The sequence below is a fragment of the Canis aureus genome, chromosome 15, assembly GCF_053574225.1.
Source record: "Canis aureus isolate CA01 chromosome 15, VMU_Caureus_v.1.0, whole genome shotgun sequence".
Classification (NCBI taxonomy): domain Eukaryota; kingdom Metazoa; phylum Chordata; class Mammalia; order Carnivora; family Canidae; genus Canis; species Canis aureus.
The window spans coordinates 41,563,228-41,588,946 of record NC_135625.1 but is presented as its reverse complement, the minus strand read 5'-3'; the positions used below and the strand labels follow the sequence as shown (position 1 = coordinate 41,588,946).

At 40.6% G+C, this 25,719-nt stretch overlaps 1 protein-coding gene and 1 long non-coding RNA gene across 2 annotated transcripts in view; one reads left to right on the top strand and one right to left on the bottom strand.

Moving 5' to 3' along the window:
• LOC144284016 (uncharacterized) overlaps positions 1-25,719 on the top strand; it is a 54,937-nt gene that overhangs the window by 15,615 nt on the left and 13,603 nt on the right. The gene's annotated exons all lie outside the window — the stretch shown is intronic.
• On the bottom strand, positions 21,187-22,655 carry TCIM (transcriptional and immune response regulator). The gene has a single exon (XM_077849294.1). The coding sequence runs from the start codon at positions 22,474-22,476 to the stop codon at positions 22,093-22,095; it is 384 nt and encodes a 127-aa protein (XP_077705420.1). The 5' UTR covers positions 22,477-22,655; the 3' UTR covers positions 21,187-22,092.

The following is a 25,719-nucleotide window of genomic DNA, read 5'->3' as shown; positions in this document are numbered from 1 at the left end:
CTCAGCGGTTCAGCATCTGCCTTTGGCCCAGGGCGTGATCCTGGAGACCCGGGATTGAGTCCCACATCAGGCTCCCTGCATGGAGCCTGCTTCTCCCTCTGCCTATGTCTCTGCCTCTCTCTCTCTGTGTCTCTTATGAATGAATACATAAATAAAATCTTAAAAAAATATATTCCACATTCTCTACCTGTTAATTCACTACACATCTTGCCCAATAAGCAGCTGGAAGTGCTAGTTAGCAGCAAAATGGCCACAAGGCAGCTAGTCTAAAGCAAAAGGAGAGGTAATAATCAATGGTTAGGTTCCTACTCTGCATAACGAACTATTCTAAATAATTTGCCCATTTAACTTGCTTGGTGTTTATAAAAACGTGTATAGATGTTGCTATCATTATTTTATGAATCTAGGTCTGTCTGGTTAAAATTCTTTGCTGAAGAAGCCGCAAAACATACCATTGGTCTTTGAATAATCAGGAGATACCATGACCACACAACTTTCTTGTGTCTGAGTTTTCAGAGATTTGTAGATATCATCAAAGAAGTTCAAGTAGCAAAAATCTGTCAAGCATCTCTCTAAAGTACATATTTACCAAAGTAAACCCAGTGGCTATTAAGATTTGACCGGAGATTTTGCCAAGAGATTGGGATGAACCCAAAAAAGACAGTGTAAAGAATTCTTAAATTCTTTTCACATGTGTATAATTTCTATGTTAACAAGGAAGCAGCTTTGATCTAACAGATAACTCAGGAAGTAATCTGGAATTCTTCTACATATCTATACCATCCTCGGGGCAAAACAGAAGGGCATGTCGATTATTTTGATTCACGTGAAAAGAGCAGCATGGGCTCTAGGCAGTGCCAAATTCTTCAACTTCCAATTTGAACAGGGCAGGAAGTAGCTAAAGATTAACAAAGTAAGCAAGCTTGTTTGCTGTATAAACCTATGGATAAGTTTGAGGCTCACTGCAGGAATTCTGAAACTCCTGGGTTTGTGCTTGTGTGGTTTCCATAACAACTAATGACAGAAAATGAGGCAAACCGGCATGACTCATATGAAACGTTTCTGTTCAGTTCTCAGAGGCCAAATTTGGTCATTGGAAGACCTTTACAGAATACAGTCATCTCTGTCTTACTAATCACACTCAAAGGGCAAAGTGCTCCTCAGTGAGAGCAGCTCTCTCCATGAGCCATGAGCGAGCGGCCAAGGAGGCATGTTCATTCATCTGTGGGGAGCAATGAGGGCACCCTACTAGTCACACTTAGCTATTCTCTCCAGTGGAGCCACTGTCAAAGATGGTGTTTTTTGGGGGGTGTTAGAGAACGTCAGAGTGTACATAGGGGCTGGCTGGGGTCAGGGCCAGAAGCAATGGGACCGTAGTTGTTAGGGTGGGGGTCAGCGTTGCTACAGGAGCCAGCTTCACTTCTGTTGGATCAGGGTGGCGCTGGGTGTAAAGAAGAGAATGACGGGCTGTTCCAGGCCTTAAAAGAAAGTCTGAGGCTTACAAGCAGTCTGCAAATACCTCCCCACCACCCCATCCTGCCACTGCTATAAGTCTCTATCCAGGCTGCCTCTTTATCTTCATGCCCTGCTGACCTTTTTTGCTATAGCCCGAGGACTTTGTGCACAGCTTTTCTCTTTAACAGATTCGTTTCCTGTTCTGCTCTCTAGCCACTTCCATAATTGTTATCTTTTCCACATCATTGCTTAAGGCTTTCTTTAATGCTCACTGCCACTATGATTCCTTTACCTTCTCCACCTCCCTCCTTGCCCCTTAGCCTGTCCACTTTGCACATGGCAACCACAGGGAACTTTGAAAAGTATGGGCCCATTTTGCCATCCTCTGTGAGATACGTCACTGGCTTTGCACTGCTCTAAGAGTGAAGTACAAACTTTGTGAGCTCTACCCCGGACATCAGATTTGTCTTCTCTACCTAGCTGCCAAACCAGCTCTCTTGTATCAAGGCCTTTGCATACCTGATATGAGAAACAAAGGCAGAACAAAAGTTATTAAATTTCTTTATTGCTTACAGCCCATTGACAAGTCCTTGAAACAGGCAGAGTGACATTCCTCTAGAGACTCCACTGCCTGATGTTGATACTTGGCTAAAGGCTAAAGGCAATCTTAGCCCAACCCCTATGATCTATATGTCTATTTAACATATAAAAATTCCTTTGGAAAGTTCCTTTAGCTCCACACCCCAAAGATAGATGTTGGCAATCATCTCCCAAGCATATGACCCACCGATACACATCTGAAGAGTCTCAAGACTAAGGTTTTATTAAACAGTAATAAATAACATTTTCCCAACAATAGCTAGCCCTCTCAAGGTCCTGGAAACCTTGCTTCCAAAATGCCTCAGAGATTTATGCTAACCCTAAACCCCTCCCAACTTGAAAGTATAAAATGAGCCATTCCTCATGACATTGGGGTACAGCTCTTTCTGCCCATGAGTTCTGTCCCCATGTTTTAAGAAAATCACCTTTTGGAGGGCACCTCGGTGGTTGAGCATCTGTCTTCGACTCAGGTTGTGATCCCGAGGTCCTGGGATCGAGTCCCTCATAGGGCTCCCTGCAGGGAGCCTGCTCCTCCCTTTACCTATGTCTCTGCCTCTCTCTCTCTCTCTGTGTCTCTCATGAATAAACAAAATCTCTTTAAAAAAATCACCTTTTTGCACCAAAGACATCTTAAGAATTCTTCCTTGGCTGTCGATTTCAATCCCCAACGTCTTTTCCTACATCAATACCTAGACCTTTTGCACACGCAGTACTTCTGTCTCCACCTCCCATCCCTCACTTGCCTGATACATACTTTAGATCTCACTTAGAAATCCCTTTCTCAGTAAGGCTCAATGTAAATGAGGTCTTCCTGGATACCGTCCCTCGTAGCAACCTGGACTTCAGACCCATTACCATATTCTGAAATGATATATTCATTTATATTTGTGACTCCTATTTGTCCCTGCAAACCCAACTTCATATCCATGCCTAGCACAGTATGTGGCCACATGCATATTACTGCGTGGGAACTACCTACACAGCACAGACATTGATTTCAATCCCTCTGACTTAAACACAGTGGGGCAGGTGTACGATCCTGGAGCATCAATACTGCTTGTCCTCAGGTAAGATGACAAAAGCACAGCATGCAAAAGATATCCCTTTCTCACTATATTTGGAACCTGCTGAATCACGGAAAAGGCTATTCAGAGAAGGTTTGTGATGCAAGCTCTCCATTATCTTATGCACAGAGGAAATGGCCACACTTGTTCTGGCAAGGGCTGGTTTTGAATCATTTCCTGTTCACTCTGGAGACGCCTTGAGTGCAGTATCAGACTTACTTATGAAGTATGTCAGTCTTTAGCAGGTCAGTTTGCCACTGTGAGGTCTGTTCTGTGTTGCAGAGAGAACTCCATGATGCAGAGTACATTTCTCAGGGAAGCCCTGGGATTTGAAACTGGTGAATCAGTCCAAGACTGACCACAACTGTTGGCCAAGGAGACATTCCCTGAAAAACATTTTGTATGGTGATACTCCACCTTGGTGTTTTCTAGAGCAATGGTAAAAATAGAGAACAAATTCCTTCAGAAGTCTTTTTAATCATAATAAACAATTAAAATTAAAGTCTTTGGAAACTGAAATGTTGTTTCCATTCCAGGGTAATGGAAATCAGGATAAAGGGATGAAGAGCAAGAGGGGAAATGATTGAACAAGTTCTCATTAGTTCATTTATTAAAGAATGATCATTGCCTCTGAAATAGGCGAAATTCTCTCCATGATCAAGTAAGGAGAATGCAGCCGAAAGGTTCAATGTCTGACCCCGTGTCACAGAACCAGGGAGTGACAGAGCCAGGATAGAAATGCAGAGGCCAGGCCCTGTCTGGAGTCCAGTTCTGCTCTGAGTGCAATGCTCTCAGGGGAGTCCAGACTTGCACTGACCCCAGAGAAACCGTTCATTTACTTATCCAGTTATCATTAAAATGTTGCAAAATAACGTGGAAATGTTTTCCTTTCTAAAATATTGTTAGAATAATTGGAATCAAGTGCCATTCTCTTTATTGAATAACACGTTTTAGTATAAATCATACAAAATTGACTTTTTTTTTTTTTTAAACTCAGAGGCAGTCAAATGTTGGCAATTTCAAATCGCATTTGTCTTTGAATTGCCTACCTCTCCTGACATCGCTGTAGTTTATCTCTATTTTTAGCACTTAGCACATTGCCAATTACACGGCGAAGCCCAGTAGGTGTTTACTGAAGGAATGAACAAAGCTGAGTTACACTCTCTGAGACCCAGACGTCCTTGCATAGTACACTTTTTACATGGAGACCTGTCAGGTTTAATCCCATCGGTAGGGAAATGGAATAGGGAGGCCAGGCAAAGGTTGGCCGAGGGCAGCCCGGGTGGCTCCGCGGTTTAGCGCCGCCTTGAGCCCAGGGCGTGATCCTGGAGTCCCGGGATCGAGTCCCACGTCGGGCTCCCTGCGTGGAGCCTGCTTCTCCCTCTGCCTGTGTCTCTGCCTCTCTCTCTCTCTCTCTCTCTCTCATGAGTGAATGAATGAATAAATAAAATATGAAAAAAAAAAGAAAAAAGTTGGTGGAAACAGGCTTTCAATGGGACGCGCTCGGCTCCCCGGAGGGCAAGCGGGCTCTAGAAGGGGGGAGGGGGAGGGGCCGGGCGTCTGTGGGGTGACAGGTGTTAGGCCCGTGGCTGGTGGAATCGGCCTGGGCGATAACGGCCCGTGCCCTTATATGGGCCTGGGTAAGTACGGTTCAGGTTTCCTGCAGAGGTCCACGCTCGCCTGATGGGGCGGCCTGCTGGTGGGGCCGCAAGGCAGGGTCCTGCCAGCCCAACAATGACATCATATCTTCATACAATGGATGGTGACTTTCTAGAGGCATCTGGGGCAGGATAAAGTTTGTGGGCTCTGGAGCCAGGAAGACAAGCCAGGGCTTCACTCCCGCGCTCACCACAGGAGTCCTTGGGCGAGGTACGCGTCAGTCCTGCCCAGTTCTCTGGCCTGTAGAGTGGGGCTGACGCTGACCGTGCGCCCTGCCAGCATCCCCCTGTGCTCCGAAAGAGATTCCATTTCTCCGGAGGGGTCTCAGCAGTGTTATTCCGGAATCCTACCCCTACGCGGAAATCACCATTTAAAAACCATTGCCACTATTTAATTTTTAGGGGGAAAACATAGAGTCCTAAAGACTTTATTGTTTGTGACACTGGCTTCAGCCAAGCCACAGTGATTAAAATGCTTGAAAGGCAGTGTAATGTGTCGAATTATTTTTTAAATGATCATTCAAATAAAAAAATATAGAAGGAAGCAATGTCCCAAGTATGAATTGTAGGAATACCGTATATACTAGTACAGCCTAGTAGTGTCAACAAATTCCAGAAAATAAAAATTCCAGTTGCTTTTCCTTTGTGGGAGAGGCATCTTTGTAATAAGAAATTCTATTTTAATACTGTGAAATGGTAAACTTCCTGTGTTCTGAGTTCATTATCATTGCTCCTCCCTGTGAAGATGATAATGGTCAGCAAAACAGAGCTATTTTGGTACCAAGTAAGGCTGCAAAATCTTCCTCATCAGCAAAATTGAAGAGAGAGGCAAGGGAAAAGGCTTTTATGTTTGCAATTAAATGGGTCTCCTTTGATATTTAATAGTAAAAAACAAAGCCTTTGTTGTTCTAAAACAATCTGGTATTTTAGGGAAAAAGACAATTCACATGGAAAAATGTCTTTTTTTTTTTTGCTGATATGTATGAAGACACAAGTAGTGAAAAAAAAATTATGTACTACGTATACCTCATAGGGGAAGATTTTCAGATTATTTTTGGCCCTTTTTTCTTAAGTAGAAATGCCCAGAATATTGTTCATTTGTTTGTTCTTACTTTATTACAAAAAAAAAAAAAAAAAAGAGAGAGAGAGAGAAGATCTTAACATAGCTTTAATTAATTCATTTTTTAGGGGTTAACACTGTTGTTTTGACAGAATGGAAATTCAGTACTTTCTCACTTCATTCATTTAGCATTCAACAAATATTTATTGATTATTTACTATGTGCAAGACACAGGCCTGGGCTCTGAGGACCCAGTGTCCTACAAGAAAAAAAGAAGCGTCTTGCCTTCTTTAAGCTTACATTCTAGGTGACTTCTCCCACCGTGATAACCATCATCCATGTTTTATTGTAATTCTTGGTGACACGATAGTAAAATGACTTAGTTTCTCTATTTATTCTGACTTGCTCTACCTACATGGAGTAGGACACACACACACACACACACACACATATTTATTCCATATACAATTATATTTTTATTTCAATTCAAATTCAAGTGAGCAAATATTCATTGAGGCCCAATTCTGTAACAGACACCATCCTGGAGTTGGGACAAATTAGATCAAGTTTAGATTAGTGAGACCAAGTCTTTTCCTCCAGGGAGCAAACAATTAGGGAAAACGAGGGGGTAGGAGTTGGAGGGGCTTGGAGAGAAATATACCAGGCAGTTCAGAGGAAACAAACACTGATGCACAATCCTAAAGTTTAGGAACTCCCTCCACGGGGCAGATGTTTGACTTCTCTCATAAAAGATGGAGTGGATTTGAGTCGGTGGGGAAAAGGGTGTTTCAGGGCCAGCACAGTAATTCTACTGCTTCAGTCTGAGTTTGCAGAGCGGTGGCCCTAGGAACTTTTCAGTAACGCAGAATCCCAGGCGTCCCGCCTACGTCCTAAGTCTCCTGCGTTTTTAACAAGATTCCCAGGTGATTTGTGCACAGGTGAAAGTTTGGGAAGCCCTGGGCTAGAATACAGAGGATGATGAGTGTCTGAAGATTGTGCCTTGGGCCAGCAAGCCTGGAGCGCAGGGCAGGTGTGAGCGGCAGCCAGGTGCAGAGTGTGAGGAAAGGTTGTAGTGGAGTCAGTGTAGAAACCTCCAGTCAGCTTGGGGCATGAGCAACTTCCAGTTAATTAATACTTCCCTGGGCAGAAGCACCCACTTCCTCTTCTGGGTTATAATTGCTACTGTGTGTCTTTTCCTTTTGCTGGGCTGACTGACCTATGTTATCATTATTTGTTTATGTGCCTGTCATCTCCCAGCCCTCCTCCAACCCCACAGCAATATTTTAAAGATTTTATTTATCGATTTTGAGAGAGACAGAGAGAGAGAGAGAGAGAGTGTGTGTGTGTGTGTGTGTGCGTTTGCATGGGCAGGGGAGAGGCAGAAGCAGAGGGAGCCCATGAGGGCTCCATCTCACAACTGTGAGATCATGACCTGACCCAAAATCAAGAGCTGAAGGCTTGACCAACTGAGCCACCCCCTACAGCTAATATTGTAGGGCAAAGCCCTACAGCTAATATTTTAAAGCAGAAGCTGTTCCTTTTTGCATCCTCTAAACCCTGTACTCAGAAATTAACTAGTAAGATCTAGCTCTACAATCAGTAAGAGGGAGGCCTTAGCTGATTCCCAAATTACAACTAGCTCAATATTGTAGTTAGACAAAGCTGTTGAACATACATTTATTTATTTATTGTTTGCTTGCTTATTTATTTGTTTACATACATACTTACTTAATAATTCAATACTTATTTACTGAATGCCAGGCATTTTCTACCTTCTGTTCTTTGTGCCTAAGAATTTTTCCTTTCTACTGCTTTTCATCATCTCTGTCCCTACGTCCATCTTACTGCCCTGGACAAGGCATGTGATTTTATTTTTTTTTAAGATTTTATTTATTTATTCATGAGAAACACTGAGACTGAAGCATCCAACTTTTGATTTTGGCTCAGGTCATGATCTTGGGATCATGAGATCTAGCCCTGAATTAGGCTCTATGCTCAGTATAGAGTCTATTTGAGATTCTCTCCCTTTCCCTCTGCCCCTCCCCCAACAACCATGAGCATTCTCTCTCTCTTTCAAATAAATAAATAAATAAATAAATAAATAAATAACATCTTTTAAAAAAAGAACAAAAAAACCCCACAAGATTTGTGAATATTGCCATTCTCTGGCTTCAAATTCTTCAGTGGCTCTATTTACATTATAACACAATGCAAACTCTGTAACCTGACCCCAAATGATTCAGCCCTGTTTCTGTCTCCATTTCCAGCACATTCCGTTCTTTCCTCTACTCTCTGGACTCCAACACCACCAACTTGTTCTCATTTTCTTGGACAAGCTATGGTTCTCCAAACACAGAATCTTGTCGTAAACTAATCCCATTCTTTGAAATTCTCTCTTCTACATCCTTTGATAGAATAACTGGTACTCATCCTGTACACTGACGATTATATTGCAAGTGAGCCTTTTAGTTATAATTAAAGCCTGTAAAGTCAGCAGTATTTTGAAAGTCCCTTAAAATAATTAGGAAATTGAATAATGCTAACATTTCAAGAAAGGGGAATGCCTTTATGTTTGGTTATGAAAGTCCATCCCACTTTTTTTAACTTCTTTTTAAAAATTATATTAAAATATTCCTAATATAAAATTTATGATTTTAGCCATTTTAAGCATATGATTCGGTAGCATAAAGTATAGTTACATTGTTGAGCACACTGTTGAGCATCACCACATCCATCTTCAAAACTTTTTTATCTTCCCAAACTGAAACTATACCCATTAAAAAATCACTGTCTATTGCTCCTTCATGTCAGGCTTAATCTCTGAATTTGAGTGCTCTAAGTACCTCATATAAATGGAATCAGACAGTACTTGTCTTTTGTGACTGGCTTATTTCACTTACTACAATGTCTTCAATATTCATTCATGTTGTAGCATGTGTCAGAATTCCCTTCTTTTTTAAAGCTAAACAATATATATGTGTACCACATTTTGTTTATCCATTTATCCATTGATGGGAATTTATGTTGCTTTTACCTTTTGGCTATTGTGGATAATATCATTCTGATCATGGACATACAAATACGTGCTTAAATCTCTGCTTTCAATACTTTTGGGTTTATACCCAGAATTGCTGGATCATGTGGTAATTCTACGCCTAATTTTCCGAGGCACTGCCATGCTATTTTCCACAGTGGCTGCACCACTGGATCTTCTCACTAGAAATGCCTAAGGTTTCCAGTTTCTCTATATCTTCTTCATCAACAACTTATTATTTTCTGTTTGCTTATTTTTTTTAATAGTAGCCATATCAGGAATGTAGTACATACTGCATTTTTTAACTATTGTAGATTAAGGAATTAGAGAGGCTATAATCTCATTTTGTCCCTGTCTCTTATGTTTTCAAGATGGCTGAAACCATCAAGTTAAGTGGCGTTCCCCATAACACACATCCGAACAAGGCAGTAACTAGAATCTCCTGATTCCCAGTGTTTCATGGAGCCTTTGGATATTGGGAAATCAAAACCATTTAGCATCAGAATAAGGGATACATCAGGGCTGAAATCAAATCAGATATGGGTTTGAGGTAGAATTCTTATCTGGTACTTCCTTGAATTCTTATGAGATCAGAGCAACATTGGAAAAGTTGGTGACTCGCCCAGACCTTCCATTTTCTCATCTATAAAATGGGGATAATAAAACTTACCTTTCAAAAATGAAAAGATTAAATAAAAATATTTAGCATCTGTTCAGTACCTGACAAACTGTGTAGGGACTGAAAAAAAATACCAATTTTCCCTCCATTGCCAATATCTAGCACAATAGCGGACACTTGTTAGGTGCTAAACCAAGGCTTGCTAACTCAACTTGCCTTAGCAAGCAACAGGGTCTGAAGCTGCCTTGGGCTTAGTTTTATTCTGGTAATTTCTTTCCAATTTCAGGTGGGTTCTAACAAAAGGTCAAAGGAACAACAGAAGCAGATGGCCTTCCTGAGGTGTGTGCCAAAGGAATTCGTTGTGTGTCTTAGGGGTGCTGTCTCCACCCATCATGCAGCTCAGAGGCTCAAGGGCAGATCCCCAACATTGTGCATGTCTCTTCCTGAGCACTCCCTGGCGCAGACTACAAGTCTGACAAGGAAAATGTGCTGTGATCATCACAAGGGGAGAAAGCAGCTGCTCTAAGGTGGAGTCTATTGTCAAGGCTCTCCTGGTAACAAAAAGAGGAAAAGGCCTATCAAAGCATTTCCTGCCCGCAGGAGCCATGTGCTTCCATTAATTCTTCTCCGCAGTCAGTTTGTCGCCCTCAGGCTAATGTCTCTCAATGTCCACTATCCCGGAGAACAGAACAGGCATTTTTAGCAGTAAATTTTACACCCCTTTCAAACAGTGTGGTTTTAACTAGAAGGACAAGCTCAGATGTTCAGTGATGTGTACTGATGTATTTCATAGGGAGTGAAAGAGTGTGCTTAAGGCAGTTCAGATTTTTCAGAATTCTACCCACACCTGTCAATTGCTTTGGCACTGTGATGGGTACATGGAGATAATGGTGAAGTTGCTGCCTTTCCTGAACCATCAATGGATTATAGAAAACAATGAAAATTCTCTTGAGTACGACATTGGTAAAATTCATACCTTATGGAAGGGATTAGCTAGCCCTGGGAGTCATTCCTTCTCAATGAATGACTAAATTTTATGAACCAAATGAACTAACCATGGGAGTCAGTAAAAAATATATTTCTAAATATGTGGCTGCATTTTGAGAACTAATCTGGATATCTCAGGGAAGCAGGCCTGGCCTGTGACTATTATCAATAAGGTATTATTGTCAATAAGATAAAGTGTAGATTCTTATACTGCACCTGTTTCCTGGGAAGAATAGTGCTACAAAGAAAGTGACCGGTGAGCATGGTATGTACAAATAAGGGAGATGGAGAGGCAGAATTTGGCATCTGCATATCTAGCCCTTTCATGGTGAGATCCCCTAAGTACTGATATGGTACTTCAGTAAATACTGAACGATAATCAGATGGCTTGGGCAACATCCTCTCGGCTACCAGCCATGTGAATGAGGCAATCCTACAACATCTAGCCAATAGGTGGCCTGCCAGCTAACCACAGATGCATGAGAGAACCCAGCAGAGGACAGCTGGAGACAGGCCAGAAGAACCCCCAGGCTGCCCCACAGAACCCTGAGCTACCAGAGCCATTGTCATTTTAAGTCATTAAGTAATGGGAGGGTCCTTTTGGCAGCAAAAGCTAAATGTTGCAGTGGTCAGGAGGTAAGAGGTCTCTGCTGTGAGGCTCCTTCTTCAAACCTTATCGAAGCCAGAGTGAAATTGTCCTTAGGCCACTGTTTCTCCCTTTGCTTTCACAAATAATTTGTCTTCCTGCTTGGCAGTTGAATCTCTCTTATGAATGAATAAAATGGTGATCCTCATCTATATAGTGAACTGCAAGTTTAATTAGGGTGAGTCTTTCTAAGACTCTCAGCCTTGGTGCCCTCGGTATCAAGTCTCCAGGCTTTCTTGGCTGAGAAGCAGAGTTTTGAGGAGCAATGCATCCAGCATGTCCCTGCCCTGCCCAAGGACACATTTGTCTAGAATTTTTACAAACCCATGGATCAGCAACTCAACTTTTAAATCCAAGGAGAATAAAAGGATTCAGTTTCTTACATCAGTTTTAAAATAAGAAAAAGCTGTAAAAGAATAAAGGTTTACTGAAGTTGGTGTGAAATCTAATCAGTGAGATATGGAGATCCCAGTCTTGACATCTTTCAGGGATGATGAGGAATCCATTTGCCAGGCTAGATACTCGTGGAAGAATCACATGCCCTTTTGATCCCTGAAGAAAGATGAAGGTGTCTGTGTCTTCAATATCCAAGTGTGTGTAGAATAAAAAGATAATATCAGTTCATGCCTACTTAATATGACTATCATCAATTTAAAGTTAAGAACCAAATACTCAGATTGTTATTTTGCTACACACCCCATACTTACCTGGCTGATGTATTTTAATCAATTTATTTTATTAAATTATTGTTCTTTGTGACAATAATATGATCTTAAGAGTTGGTATGATATATACATATATATGTGTTTATATATTTTTTCCAGTTGAAATTAGGCAATAGTCATGGCATTTGGTTTCTAAAAACATATTGCAGGCTTTATTCCACAAAGGTTCCTCCACTGCTCACACACAGATTATGGAATGCTCTAAATCTGTTCTATTCATTCCAGAATCCTTGCTATGTAAGGTAAGATATATAGAATTACTTTTGTGTTCAGCATAGTCTGTGTTCAGTCTATTTATTACTTGGGACTTTCTAAGCTTCCTAGTGTCATTCCCACCCTAACTCACACTCAGCCAAAGGAATGCCGAAGTTATGGCCGTGACTGGTTATACCAGGACTCTGAAGCCAGAAGAAGAATAGAGGAAAACAATACTCTTTAGTCTTAGACCCATAACTAGAGATACAAAAATTATGTCAAGAACAACAGAACCAGACATGATCAGCAAACTCAGTCCACGGATGTTTAGAGAACGTGTTCACTTCCACTGAACATTCTGAAGCCATTCATGTATAATGATAAGCAAACAAAGCACTTCATGTCAGAAATGCACCATGATGCAGTGATGCCTCCCCAGCATCACTCTTAATCTGAACTATGTGGCTCGTGCCATGGTTGAGTTACTCAACACTAACTGGCCTCTGTTGACTGCTCTCCTTTGATATGCTAAGGGGACAAAAAGGATGCAGGTGATCACATGTTCATTTCATAGATTAATAAGTTGATATATCAAACATTTTATGTTTATGTCAAGTGTGTCTGTTCATTCAACAAACATTTATTAAGTATCTACCTCTGTGGTAGGTGCTCTGTAATATTCAACCATGAGCAAAGCGCCGTCCCTGTCCCGAAGGATCTAACCCCTGTAGGTACTTCATTTCTGGCCATTTGTATATACATTCTCTTAATTTGGACTTCCAGTAATCAAGGGAAATAAGTATGGAAGTGTTATGAGTTGAATTGCATCCCCTCTATATTCATATGTTAAAATCCAGTACCCTGTACCTCAGAATGTGACTGTATTTGGAGACATGGCCTTCAAAGGGGTAGTTAAGTGAATAAAAGGCCATTAGGGTGAGCCCTGATCCAATATGCCCCCTGCTCTTATAAAAAGAGAAGAATAAGTCATGGCAAGGGAAGATCATGTGAAGACACAGAGACAAAGATGGTCATCAACGAGGTAGGAGAGAAGCTTCAGAAGAAACTAACCTTTTGACACCTTCATCTTGAACTTGTAGCCTCTAGAAATGTGAGGGGGAAAATTTCTGTTGTTTAAGCTACCCATCCTATGGCACTTTGTTAGGGCAGCCCAAGCAAACTAATGTAGGAAGGAGGTGTTATCCTTCTTTCACAGTTGATAACGTAAGGCTGAGAGAGAGTAGATAATTTACTCAAAATTTACACATATCTAGTAAATGGTGGAGGCAGGATTAGAAGCCAGCTCTTCTTATACCCTACATGTGACTGTTTATCTTTCTATTGTCTACCACGAATCTAGCCATCTGGCAGCCAAAACCAAGAAAAGTTGGGAGCAACTGTCTCTCTTAGTGCACTGCCATCTCTGGTAATTTCTCCTTTACTGATTTCAGATGTTCCTTTATCCTCAGTCTCAACCTTCCTTATCTCAGTGGAGGATCCTTGCTGTTAGGAAGAAGGTGTTTTTACTAAGTGCTAGTATGCTAAGTTGTAAGTGATTGTTAGTAATTAGTGCTAAACATTTTTTAAGCCTAACGATTTTTTAAAGATTTTATTTATTTATGTGAGACAGAGAATGAGAGAGAGAGAGAACATGAGCAGAGAGGGATAGGCAGAGGGAGAGGGAGAAGCAGGCTTCCTGCTGAGCAGTGACCCTGCTGTAGATGATCCCAGGACCCTAGCATCATGACCTGAGTAGAAGGCAGATGCTCAACCTGTGTGCCCCTAAGACTAGCTTTAAAAGAATAACTTGTCTGGGGGCGCCTGGATAGGTTAATTGGTTGAGCATCCAACTCTTGATTTCAGCTCAGATCCTGATCTCATATGTCATGAGATCCAGTACTGTGTAGGGCTCTGTGCTCAGTGGGAGTCAGTTTGGATATTCTCTCCCTCTGTCCCTTCCCCTCTCATGCTGCCTCATGCTCTCTCTCTTAAATAAATGAATACATTTTTTAAATAACTAAATAACTAAAAATAAATAAATAAATAAATAAATAAATAAATAAATAAATAAAAGAAAGAATAACTTGTCTGGACTAAGAAATGAATTCTCCAGGACTGCAGCAAGTGGTAAATATAGTGGGGGTGGGGGTGGGAGAAAGACCTTCTATTCATATGAAAAATGTATTTTTATTGCTAAGATTATGTACCTTATGGAAGTTGAGTTCATGGTGATCAGGGGATTTCTTAGAATTTATGAGCAAAGGGAAAATAATGGTATTTGATTAGATGAGAGAAAATAGAAATAACAAATTACAGGATAGGGTGCTAGTCACATCTTGGGTCAACAGTTTATTTAGTCAAAAATGTATTGAAGCCTGTAAAGTGCTTGGGGAGACACGGATGATTTAAAATGAGCCATGTGCTGAGACTGAACACAGTTGGTGGCTTTAATCTAGGTCAGTGGTTCTCAATCTGACTTTGTAGCAAAATCACCTGGGGGATGTTTTAAGAGTAGAAATAGCAGGTGACCAGCTCCAGAAATTCTGAATCATTAAATCCAGGGGTCTGGATTTTAAAATGTTCTCCAGGAGATTCTGATAACAGTAGGTTTGCAAATAACTGCACTGTGGAGGTATTCCACATTTATCAGTCTGGAAGGATGCTCTTAAATAGGTTTTCTATTTATTGTGGCTCCCGTGACTCTCTGAGGTGAGTGGGATTCTCCAAAATCTTTCGGATGATAAAACCTGGGCATAGATAATAAACATAGACAACTTGCAGGACAGTAAGAAGAGAAGGCAGTGATAGGAAGCAGATTTTCTCCTGGTAAGACATATAAGACAAATATCAGACTGAAATCTATGGAAAGAAATCACAGAAAAGTTATGGAAGCATTCATCTACACACAATGCAATTGTTAAAATTCAAGAGAAATTATACTCTCCTCAACATATATCCTTACTTGGTCATGATTTTTGAATTAAGGACAGAGTCAATATAGTAAGAAAACTCTAATGCCAAAAATCAAATCCTTTTTAAGTCTTCTAATAAAAAGTGCCATCAATTGACAATCCAACTGTAACATAAGAAGTGATTCCCTACCTCTGATGTTCTTCACAGTTAACTGTGGAACTTCGTAAGAACACCCATCACTGGACCCCATGCCCAGAGAGGTTCGGACAAGGAATCTATTTTTGTTTATTTATTCATATCACACACACACACACACACATACACAAACACACACACACACACACACAGGGGCAGAGACACAGGCAGAGGGAGAAGCAGGCTCCATGCAGGGAGCCCGACGTGGGACTCAATCCCAGGACTCCAGGACCATGCCCTGGGCCAAAGGCAGGTGCTAAACCTCTGAGCCACCTAGGAGTCCCCAGGAATCTATATTTTTAAAATGCTACAAATGATTATCATTCTTATGTACTATTGAGATGGTCTCAGTGGCTCCGTCGTTGCAGGGATGTTGAAGAGCATGTCAAACTACTACCAGCTGACCCCAGCATTGGTATCCACCAACCAGAAAAGAGTTAGGCTATTCAAAAACATAGATGTACCCACAGAAAGTTATTTTCCTCACCTTCTGCCCTCAGCAACCATGATTAATAATCAAAACTACTTATTTACACTTTTGTTTCATTTAAGAGAAATTCCTGTGACCTGTGAAATGCCAAATGATCCAGAAAGAAGTCCTACCATTGAAGGTGGTAGAGTTATTAGTTCCCATTTATGTCAAATCTGAGATCAGAAAAGGTCACAGACATGGTCCTGTCAGATCTAAGTTTTTTTCCCCTTTACAGGTGAAATCTGGAGATAAAAAAAAAAAATTTGCTTAAAGCTCAGTTGGGAAAAAATCTTAGAGCATCTTGCCTCAGTCTGGTGGTATTTATTTGCTCAACCTTGTCTGTTGCCACAGATGAGGACATAGAGGCTCAAGAACACTAATCACTATGCTGTCTTAGGACTATAAATGGTGTGTATATGTGTGTATGTGCATGTATTTGTGAATGTGTATATATGTGTATGTGTATGCCAATGTGTGGACATGTATAAATATGCACATGTGTATGTATATGTGTTGTGTGTAAGCATGTGTGCTTATATGTCGATATGTGTGTGTGCATGTATGTGCATGTATGTGTTTGTACGTGTGCACATGTGCAGATGGGGAGCTGGTGTGTATAAGGGGTAGGGAACAGAAAGGTGGCTACAACAAAACTCCTCTGACTACTCAACCAAAGTTTTTCAGACTTTTTTAGAACCACTGCTGATCCATACTGGAATAGGATGTTTATTTCCAAAATTCTGTAAAACAATTTTGCTAATCTTGGGTACATACATTAAAATAGAACACATTTGTGTATGTCTGTAATAATCACTTAAAATATCTGGAAACTTTGTAGAAAAGATACTTAAATGAAGAGAGAGGTTAGTAGCCATTTCTTTATAATACCTGTTAAATAATAAGACTCATGATAAGGTTCAAACATAGTTGCAATTTCTAAAAAATGTAATTAGGGACTTTACTAGTTTGAGTTTCCCCCAATCTGGTCTTTCTACCCTTTTCCTCATCACCCCTTCCATTCACCCTCAGCTTCCACACAGCTCAGCTTTGATTACAGAGCTGCAAACATCCTATTGTGGCTTTTCACCTCAGTAGATTAACGGTGAGGCAACAGAGTTCTGGAAGAATCACTGTAGATAGAATCTAACCATGTGTTCAGCTGCTAGACAGTGAGTACATTCTTTTTCTTTCTTTCTTTCTTTCTTTTTTGGTCCTACATTGCTTATTAGGTAAGAACTTTGCAAACATTACTTAACATTAGCAGTAATGATGGAGCTAGAAGGAATTGTGTCTTCTCCATGGCCTACAGCGAGGACAACCAATAGTGTGGAGGAACTTGTGACCCTTGTCCAGGTCATGGCTCTTGCCACCTGCAGATGTCAGTTCTCTCATTTCCCTGTGCTGGTGGACAGGTTTGGTGATCCACTGGGTGTCAGAATTTCTTCTGATAGCTTTATGGAATGGATTAATGATGTTAATCTCAAAGAATTTGTACATGGAATCTCTACCAACCCAATAAGAATTCAGGGTTCTCAGGGCCCTACAGTGACTTCCAGCTTGCTCCTCTGCAACAGACTGAGGCTTGGGGCAAACTAGCTGGTTAATAGCATGATGGGCAGTCTTGCAGTAGGTTGTACCCTTAGGAACCAGGTGTTTGCAGTCATCATGTTGCACATGAGTCCAGTATATGACATAACATCAGCTTCTTCCTCCATAGCTCCTGGATGTACTTGTAAGCACCTATCTTTGTTCACCTTTGAACTGATGGCTACAGCCAGATGGAAAGGAATGCATTATTTTTCAAAATATTAATCATATCTTTTCCTAGGGTCTGATGTATAGTAGTTAGGCAGTAAGTGTCACTCGTTTATTTAAAGTCCTTACTGATTCTCTGTTGCCTTCAGAATAAAATTAATACTCAAGCTTGTCATTTAAAACCCAGTTGCCTTTCTAATTATTGCCCCCAAATGCTTAGGTCCCTAGCCACAAGAACTGCTTAGAGATCTTAGAGATTCTCAGTGAAGTCACATTCTTTCCTCCTGCTTTTGTAAACATTATACCCAGATGCTGAAATAAAATTTTCTCTGTCCACTCTCCTGACTAAATCTTACTTTGAAAATTCTCCATGAACTCTTCTAGGATCTCCCTAGGTTAGGTTAGATTTCTTCTACTGCTACTCTCCAAACACACACAAATAGACACAGACCAACCCATATGCACACATACCTGTGCTCTCATGGCATCCTATTTAAACTCCTATCATGTATCCCACTATATCATATTTATTTTAAAACATTTCCTGGCTTCTCTGATAAGGAGAACAGGGATCCATTCTGACGATGGGGGTTTACACATATGGACGTTTACTATATTTATGTTGCATGAATGTATAAGATGCAAATCCTAATTTTACCCTACAACTCTCTAAGTGTAAGAAAGGGAATTAACCAAGCGTTATGCCATCTTGGGAAATCCCAATGTGGAGTTTAGAAGGGTTTTGAGGCACTCAGAAAGGCCGCGTAATACCTAGACGGTGGCTTCATTATTCATTTACTAGATAAAGCTTTCAAAGGAACATCAATTGCATCCTCTGACTACTCTCTAACATGGAGGTGGGGGGTGGGGGGGAATAGCAGGCACTCCTATATCCCGGGCCCATTTCTCAGTAAATGCCATCTGTTGGAGCAACCTATAGATATAAACCCTCCTTTGCTGCAGGCCACAGTGATGAACAGAGGAGCGCTACTCTGAGCAATAATATCATGAATCGATAGTTTCTGATTTCCCCTAATGAGAAAACGGAGGCCCAAAATGTTGACCGACAACTAGAAGAGACATTAGATGCGATCTTTTGTTCCAAGTGCTAACCCAAGTGTTATTTTAACTGCAAACTTGAAAGGCTACATCTAAGAACCCTTGACACAATTAAAATGACTAAACTATGAGGCTTTCCTATATAGAACAAGTGCCAAATAAACAGACAAAGAGACACAGAGCAGATAAAAGTGATTTCTCAGAGGCTGTGCCTTCCTATCTTTCTGACTTACTAGCTTCTAAGTAATTGTCATTTTATAGGAAAAAAGAGAAGCTAAGTTTCTCCTAGAGAAGCAGTCTAACCTAGCGGTGAAGAATGAAGCTTTGGAGCAGGAATGGCTGTATTTGATTCCTGGCCTCATTAGCTGCATGTTCTTGAGCATGCCACTTCATCAATCTGTGCTTCAGTGTCACGCTATACACATATGCACATGTATATACACACACGCTCTTATGTCACAATACTGATTTATGCCTAAAAAACACAAAGAAAATTGTCTATACTGTCTGCCAAATAGTAAATACTTAATTAAATTTAGTTGTCATTATTATGATCCTAATAATATAAATGTTATTAACGACCCATTTCACCTTTGTGTTTTTACTTTTATATCTTCTATTACAATGAGATGCCTTGAGAAATATTTGGCCATCCCTGTGCCATAGAAGGATTTCTGAACTACTTCTACCTATTCTAATGATGTTTATTGTCACTTCACATTAAATGATGAAAGCATTATGAAACTAAAAATCACCCTTGTGATTCTAACTTTTGTTCTCCCTGAAGAGGAAAGACAGCATGTTCGTGCAATAATCTGCTGGGATTCTTCTCTACACTGTGTCGCAGGTCATATTCCAATTGTTTTTAATTTGTTTCCCATGTTATAGTCTCGCAATCAGAAAATAATGATAATATACTGCAAGAGAACTAAATTAATACATACTAATTTGCAAAGTGGATAAGACAAACATTTTACTCCATTGAAAACAACAGAGGCAGAGCATATAGTTATGCATCAGTGTAATAAATTCAACCTTTTGGGATCCCTGGGTGGCACAGCGGTTTAGCGCCTGCCTTTGGCCCAGGGCACGATCCTGGAGACCCGGGATCGAATCCCACGTCAGGCTCCCGGTGCATGGAGCCTGCTTCTCCCTCTGCCTGTGTCTCTGCCTCTCCTTCTGCCTGTGTCTCTGCCTCTCTCTCTGTGTGTGACTATCATAAATAAATAAAAATTAAAAAAAAATATTCAACCTTTTGACTATGTGCAGTATCCAAGATGTGCTTAAAGTCTTTAAAAAGAAAATAAGTTAAACATTTTCATAGGAAATACGAGTATGGTAGCTATCCTATAGGAATAAATTACCAAATTTCCTTCTCAAGCAGTTTGTCAATGTCTTTTGGGGATTCTAGATAGAGAAAATGTGTCACTAGCAGGCCAGATCAGAGATAGGAAGCTTATTCTTAGCATGGGCAAAGAAGACTTTAGGTGAGATCATTAAGCAAGCTCAGTTTGCAAGCATAGGAAAATAAAGTCATCGGGCAGAAGACCCCTTTACAGTCTCTGCTTTGGTAATCCCTAAATATCATAAGGAGCTGAGCCTTCCACTTGTCAAAAACTTCCTCTTTTGTTCTTAATTTATATTGGTGTCATGGATGTCTTTGCAAATCTGATAGAAATTATAAACACTCCTCCCAGAAAAATGCACACACACAAGCACACACTTCTGCATATTAATATTAATTAATGGATGTTCTCACATAAAAAATTCCTTTTTTAAAAAAAATTCCTTCTTAATGGAGTGATTTTATATTATCTTCAGTAAACTTATCAGTTAACATTTGAAAATAGATTTGATCACTTCATTTCGTTTTTTGAAATGTATTGCTTAAAATCCTGACTTGTAACTCTCCCAGAAGATTTTAGATCGTTCACTTGTTTTGTTTTCCTATGATCAGCAAGTTTTAGAAACCTCTGTACATGTTCCAAACTGCCTAATTTCTGTGAAATTTTATTTCTGTCTGCTAGTAAAGGCCAGCAGGCATTGATGTTTGCCTTCTTAGAAAGATTTTTATTATAGTTTTATGGCAAAATATGCAAAGTGACTGTAATATTATTCCCATATTGGTTTATATGGAATCAACCCTGATAAGCCACAGAATCTTGATCATATTTTGGACTCTAACCTCAAAATATATTGTTTTGAGAGAGATAAATGTACAAATGTACATAGCTCCTGTAGCCACAGAGGAGAGATTTCAAAATTATGGAGAAAAGAGCTTCTTAAAGCTCACCCTCCACAGACACATAAATACCACTGTTGATGAGTCAGTCAATGAATTTCTAGGTCTATATCTTATATTTTAAAGTTAGGACAGAGAAACTTCCTAGATATTTGATGTAAGAATTTGTTTTGAAGAAGTTTGGCAATTAATGTAAAGCCACTCTAAAAGTACATTTTACTTTTAGAGTAAAATCCTTAGAAACAGGGATCCCTGGGTGGTGCAGCGGTTTAGCGCCTGCCTTTGGCCCAGGGTGCGATCCTGGAGACCCAGGATCGAGTCCCACGTCGGGCTCCCGGTGCATGGAGCCTGTTTCTCCCTCTGCCTACGTCTCTGCCTCTCTCTCTCTCTGTGTGACTATCATAAATAAATAAAAATTTTAAAAAATCCTTAGAAACATTTATAATAAATAAATATTTACTATCTTACTTTTTCCTTTGAGACCAATCATCACAGACCAAGAGCAGCTAAGTTTATAATAATTTATTAAGGTTGCATATCATTTGTCATGTATAATAAATTATAGAAACCATAGCATCTTCATAAACTATTTAATATATCATACTTATTTCCTAATGCTTACTGCAATAACTGTAAGAAATCTAATTAGATTATTTTTTTAGCATTAGTTAGAAGATAAAAAATCATAAAATTTTTCACAGTACTTTGGATATTTGAAGGACCCCATTATTTTATCTTTTGTGCAACCAGTTTGAAATGTATTAAAACCTTTTACAAACTAGAAGGGTTTTACTCAGCTGCTGAAAGTATTGCATAATTTGTAATTAACCCCTTTTTCAGGCACTGCAAAAAATGCCAATAAGTAGTCAATTACTGATCTCTAAGAATCTATACCAATAGATCACATTGAAGCCTGGCAATATTTTGAAACATTCAAATAAAAAATTTAGTAAACATCAGAGCATAGATTCTCTCTCCCTGTTTGCCCCTCTCCCTCCTCCCTCTCCCTACTCAGTTTGGCTAAGGAAACAAAGTTCAGGTTGAATTTAAGTCCTAGGGCCTGAGAAAGAAACTCTGGCAACAGTTCTTCCCCAGCCCTCTTGCTATCTTCCTTCTCAGTCCTCATCACATCCCCTCAGACTCTTCTCTTGACACCGGCATCAGTCCTTTCCCCGCAGGGAGAGTTTTCAAATCCTTGCTGAAAGCATTTTGTTCTCCACCGTAACAGCGAAGGCGTGAAATTGGTTGGAGTCTTTATAACCAGTTTGTTCTGTTCCTTTCCAGCTTCCGCAATTCTGATGAAAGAGAAGCTTGCTCAGTAGCAGCAAAATGCTGCATGTGTTGGGTCTCACAAACTCCTTCGATCTTTAAAATGTCTCTTCTTGGATAATGTCCTTATCCATCCTCTTGTCCTCAGTGAACCTTGATGGAATATTTCCGCAGTTTCAGAAATTGGAAAAGCTTGTCTTTCGTCCTCTTCTTCAGGGCCATCAGGGCTCGCGTTTTCTCCTCCAGATCTTGATCTATGGCAAAAATGATCTTAGCTCTCTCCTCTGCCTTCTTGTCCCCAGAGTTTTTGAAAAGTCTCTGTAGAGCTTCTTGGTCTATGTTTTCAAAGATGTTGGCCACTGCCTTCTTCCGCGAGGCTGTGTCGAAGTGGTAGCCGTGGATGGACGGGCTAACTCGCAGCGAGGTGGACATGACGCTGGCTTGGCGGCTTGGCTTTGCTTTCATCGATGTGAGGATCTTCGGGAATTCAGCTCCCGGGCTCTCCAGAGAGTCTGTGGCAAAAATCATTCCGGGACTGCTATTTAAAGTGTGAACAAAAGCTCCAGGCTCAAATTACACTGGTGACATCAGAGTGATCTCAAGGAAGAATAATCACAGACAGGTTTAACAGTTGAGTTGCCAATATCCTGTTCTTGTGCAAAATGTTCAAAGCTGTGCTCAGGGATGGAGCAGGGATGTGGGCATTTCTTTTTACCTCATCTGTGGCAATAGGATTATACAGGCTTGGGCCCTGCTTTTAAAAATAGCCGAAACCAGGAAAGGGCAAAGGTAAAACACAAACAAAGTCGCTTAGACTCACAAAGTCTTTCCAAACAACGACAGAAACAAAGGCTTCTGCTAACTACAGGAAAGTTTTAATTCCCGGAGAAGTCATTAAAGTGTATTCCAAACATTTGGCAGCCCACACCCATGTCCTTTGGACACCCCCAGACAGGGCCACTCCACAGCTGCTGAGAGAAAGCCAAAGAATCAAGGTCGGCAACCTGGACTACATCTGATTGTAAAAGGGGACTTCACCAGCCATTGGCTGACATGACACAGACTGAGCCTGTGACCTTTCAGAGACTGTATGTAAGAGCTAATCAGTAATCACTGAATAAAATTATACTTTACAATTTTTAAATTTTTTTTAAAGATTTTATGTTTAACTAATCTTTACACCATGGGGCTTGAACTCACAACCCTGAGATTAACAGTCGCACATTCCACCAACTAAACTGGCTGGGCACCCTATACTAATAATAGCAATAGACAGTATCTCCTTAGGCTTGTGTATATAGTGACAACAATATCTATTTTAAAAATAAAGCAGGAAGGGAAAGTCAATCAGGTACTTTATAGACATAGCACTCAAAAGAGTGAATTGACTTTTTCCTTTAATATTTATTCTTGCACCACCCAGACATAGTTAGAGCAGTACCTTCTTTGGAAGAATTTAAACGTGTTCTTCTCACCTTCCACAATATTCAGCCTGCCAGTGCCCCATGTGTGGAGCACTTACATTCAACCAAATGATAGATGTCAACTTCAGAGGGCCCCAGAGACTTCTCTTCATGGACCTTCTACTTGGTTCACTTTCTAGGGGACCATTAGAGAAACAGGCCTGGTCTTCAAAATTTTCTCTCATCAGTCAAGTTAGGTCTAGACTATGCAAAAGGGGAGAGAGTGTGGGGAAGGTACCTCACTAGAAAATTGAGTTAGAGACTCATCATTCATTCATTCACTTGCTCATTAAATCCATCAATATTTATTAAAGGTCTACTTTTAGCTAGAACAGTTTTAGGCATTGGAAGTGCAAGAGTAAACCAAACAAACCAAACCACACACACACACACACACACACACACACACAAAACATCCCTATGTTACTTGGAGTTTACATTCTACTGGAAAGTAGATAATAGAAAAATAGGTAATAAAAATTTTTTTAATCACATCTATAATCTAGATGATGTCAGAAAGTAATACCTATTATGGATCAAAATGAAGCCTAGTTGTTCAGGAGAGAAGGTGTGTTGAACTTTGGAATACTCAGAGGCAGCTTCTGTAAATGTGACACTGTACAGAGACTTGAAGGAGGGGAGGTAATTAGTTGTGGAGGCATCAGGAGGAAAGATGTTGTAGACAAAGGGCACAGCAAGTTCAGAAGCCAGAAGTTAAGAATGTGTGTAGAGTATATGGAGAATGGCCAGGGGATGAGTGTGGCTGGAGCAGAGTGCCCAGAGAAGAGGGGAAGGGGATGAGGTCAGAAGGAGATCACAGTGGGATAGGACGGGACAGACTGTGTAAAGCCTCAGAGGCTTTTTCATGGATTGAGCTTCTCCTCCGTAGGACATGGGTAGCCTTGCAGAATTTGGAACAGAAAAAAATACATGATTTTACTTATAATTTAAACTGTTTCTTAGTAGAGAATACATTTTAGGGAGATAAGCAGTTGCATAAAGAGCAAAACGACTAGTTATGTGATTGTCAAAATAAGCCAGGCAAGAGATGCTGAAGGTTCCCACTAGGGAGGTGATCATGCAGGTGGTGAGAGCTTATCAGATTGTCGGCATATTGTGAATGGCGAGTCAAATGGATTGCTGAAGGCTCCAATGTGAGGAATGGAAGACAGGAGCCCAGCGTCATCTCTACCTGAAGGTTGCTTCCTTAAAAGGCATTTCTAGGGATCCCTGGGTGGCACAGCGGTTTAGCGCCTGCCTTTGGCCCATGGCGCGATTTTGGAGACCTGGGATTGAGTCCCACGTCGGGCTCCCGGTGCATGGAGCCTGCTTCTCCCTCTGCCTGTGTCTCTGCCTCTCTCTCTCTCTCTCTCTGTGACTGTAATAAATAAATTTTTTTTTAAAAAAAAGGCATTTCTAGGTGAGCTGGTGTTCCATTCCCCAGCTGTGGCAGTGGCTGCTTGTTGCAGCTTTTCCATGGAAGGACCCTGTGATCTGCTACCAATGACAAAGGGCTCACTGGCACACCTCTGTGGCTATTAAAAATATGCTCATTTACTGCACTGTTAAAAATAATTATTATTATAAAATCTTGACAAAGATTTTTAATGAATTTTTATTAGGTGCCAAACACAGTGGCCAAACATTTAAACAATCCACCTTCATGTTGTCATTACTCAAGACTTTGCCGACCTTCTCAACCTATGCTCTTTCTTGAGGCGATTCTTCTAGGCTCATGCTTTCTATCCCCTATTCAATGATTACTCCTAAATTTTAATTACAGCATGCTTTTGTCTTCTGAGGTATGGACTCATTTATTTAACTAACTGATCAATACAAATATATGTAAATATGGTACAAATAGCTGTTCAATTATAAAAGTCAGAAACCCAGCTATAATCTTTGGTTTCTTCCTCTCTTTTTTTCCTACCTAGATCTTTTCTCTGTCTCCATCTCCCAGTCTCTCTCTCTCTATAAATGTGTGTGTGTGTGTGTGTGTGTGTGTGTGTGTATAGTATCTATAAGATATTTCTCAATCTATCCACTCTCTCTCCATCTGAACTGCTGCTGTTTAGATGAGCTTCCATGTAGTGGATGCCCTACTGCAGGACCTTTAACTCCCTTTAAGATTTCCCCAGATGCTCAACTGTCAGCTCCCTTCAGAGACTGCCACCACTGAAGAAAGTCATCCCCTCCTGGTGCAGCTGCATCTAGTGATTGATCAGCATGAGGGGGTAAAGGCCCACTGCCCTTGTCCCAACTCTGAGGGGTCATGCACACTTCAGAGCATCCTTTAGGGTCCCTCTGC